This window comes from Sardina pilchardus, chromosome 1 (assembly GCF_963854185.1).
Source record: "Sardina pilchardus chromosome 1, fSarPil1.1, whole genome shotgun sequence".
In the NCBI taxonomy this organism is placed as follows: domain Eukaryota; kingdom Metazoa; phylum Chordata; class Actinopteri; order Clupeiformes; family Clupeidae; genus Sardina; species Sardina pilchardus.
This window is the reverse complement of record NC_084994.1, coordinates 618637-621136: the sequence shown is the minus strand read 5'-3', so window position 1 is coordinate 621136 and position 2500 is coordinate 618637. Positions and strand designations below refer to the sequence as shown.

The window sequence follows — 2500 nt, the reverse complement described above, 5'->3', positions numbered from 1 at the left end:
TGTGTGTGTGTGTGTGTGTGTGTGTGTGTGTGTGTAGATAGGTACGGAGTTCTTGAGGGGTGTTTATATGTGTGTGTGTGTGTGTGTGTGTGTGTGTGTGTGTAGATAGGTACGGAGTTCTTGAGGGGTGTTTATATGTGTGTGTGTGTGTGTGTGTGTGTGTGTAGATAGGTACGGAGTTCTTGAGGGGTGTGTATATATGTGTGTGTGTGTGTGTGTAGATAGGTACGGAGTTCTTGAGGGGTGTGTATATATGTGTGTGTGTGTGTGTGTGTGTGTGTGTGTGTGTGTGTAGATAGGTACGGAGTTCTTGAGGGGTGTTTATATGTGTGTGTGTGTGTGTGTGTGTGTAGATAGGTACAGAGTTCTTGAGGGGTGTTTATATGTGTGTGTGTGTGTGTGTGTGTGTGTGTGTGTGTAGATAGGTACGGAGTTCTTGAGGGGTGTTTATATATGTGTGTGTGTGTGTGTGTGTGTGTGTAGATAGGTACGGAGTTCTTGAGGGGTGTTTATATGTGTGTGTGTGTGTGTGTAGATAGGTACGGAGTTCTTGAGGGGTGTTTATATATGTGTGTGTGTGTGTGTGTGTGTGTGTGTGTGTAGATAGGTACGGAGTTCTTGAGGGGTGTTTATATGTGTGTGTGTGTGTGTGTGTGTGTAGATAGGTACGGAGTTCTTGAGGGGTGTTTATATGTGTGTGTGTGTGTGTGTGTGTGTGTGTGTGTGTGTAGATAGGTACGGAGTTCTTGAGGGGTGTTTATATATGTGTGTGTGTGTGTGTGTGTGTGTGTGTGTGTGTGTGTGTAGATAGGTACGGAGTTCTTGAGGGGTGTTTATATATGTGTGTGTGTGTGTGTGTGTGTGTGTGTGTGTAGATAGGTACGGAGTTCTTGAGGGGTGTGTATATATGTGTGTGTGTGTGTGTGTGTGTGTGTGTGTGTGTAGATAGGTACGGAGTTCTTGAGGGTTGTTTATATGTGTGTGTGTGTGTGTGTGTGTGTGTGTGTGTGTGTAGATAGGTACGGAGTTCTTGAGGGGTGTGTATATATGTGTGTGTGTGTAGATAGGTACGGAGTTCTTGAGGGGTGTGTATATATGTGTGTGTGTGTGTGTGTGTAGATAGGTACGGAGTTCTTGAGGGGTGTTTATATATGTGTGTGTATGTGTGTGTGTGTGTGTGTGTGTGTGTAGATAGGTACGGAGTTCTTGAGGGGTGTTTATATGTGTGTGTGTGTGTGTGTGTGTGTGTGTGTGTGTGTGTGTGTGTAGATAGGTACGGAGTTCTTGAGGGGTGTGTCGGGAGGCGAGAGGAAGCGCTGTAGTATCGGCATGGAGCTCATCACCGCTCCCTCCCTCCTCTTCCTGGATGAACCAACCACAGGGCTCGATTCCAACACAGCCAATAGCATCATGGCCCTACTGCACAGGTACACGCCTACTACACGATCACAGCCAATAGCATCATGGCCCTGCTGTACAGGTAAACGCCCACTACACGATCACAGCCAATAGCATCATGGCCCTACTGCACAGGCACACACCCACTACATGACCACAGCCAATAGCATCATGGCACTACTGCACAGGTAAACGCCCACTACATGACCACAGCCAATAGCATCATGGCCCTACCGCACAGGTGAACGCCCACTACATGACCACAGCCAATAGCATCATGGCTAATTCACATGCAAATATAGCACGCTAATTCACATGGTGAACATAACACGTTAATTCATATGGTAAATACAGCAAGCTAATTCATATGGTAAATATAATATGCTAATTCATGTGGCTAATATAGCACGCTAATTCATAGGGCTAATAGAACACGCTAATTCACATGGTAAACATAACGCGCTAATTCATATGGTAAATATAGCAAGCTAATTCATATTGTAAATATAATATGCTATTTCATGTGGCTAATAGAACACGCTAATTCACATGGTAAATATAACACGCTAATTCACATGGTAAATATAACACGCTAATTCGTATGGTAACTAGAAAAGCACTCCGAGAGCGCAGACCTCTGCCAAGCGCCTTAGTTCCCCCCACATATGTGGTTTGAATTGCACCAAAAATGATAAACACTTTTATGCTATCACTTTTCTTCAAGCCGTTCTAGAGATATAATGCGCAAAGCATGAGATATGGCTGTGACTTTTATTTTGACACACAGGAACAGGATGTGTAGTTCAGGAGGAGACAGATTGTATGCTTAGAAGCTGAGAGCAATGGATTCACAGGTGTTCTGATTAGCCCGGGAACTACTCTGGGAGCTTAACGTGCGCAGCTGCCTAGGCCATTATGACATCACAGCCTCCATTCAAGTCTATGGGGAAAGATATAACAGCCTTATCACGCAATGTTAATAAAGAATCCTTTAATTAAGAAGAATCCTGTATCCATATCACTCCCAAATGTAATGGTGTCTTTCTTGGGTCATTCCAGACCTTCCCTGAAAATTTCATCGAAATCCATCCATTACCTTTTG

The 2500-nt window shown here is 44.2% G+C and overlaps 1 protein-coding gene across 4 annotated transcripts in view; it reads left to right on the top strand.

Annotated features, from left to right (window-relative positions):
- Positions 1 to 2500, top strand: part of abcg2b (ATP-binding cassette, sub-family G (WHITE), member 2b) — a 21560-nt gene that overhangs the window by 5970 nt on the left and 13090 nt on the right. For all 4 annotated transcript variants that reach the window (XM_062536952.1, XM_062536970.1, XM_062536978.1 and 1 more), the window contains one exon: positions 1270 to 1427. In XM_062536952.1, coding sequence (XP_062392936.1) covers positions 1270 to 1427 — 158 coding nt within the window. The remainder of the gene's footprint in view (positions 1 to 1269; positions 1428 to 2500) is intronic.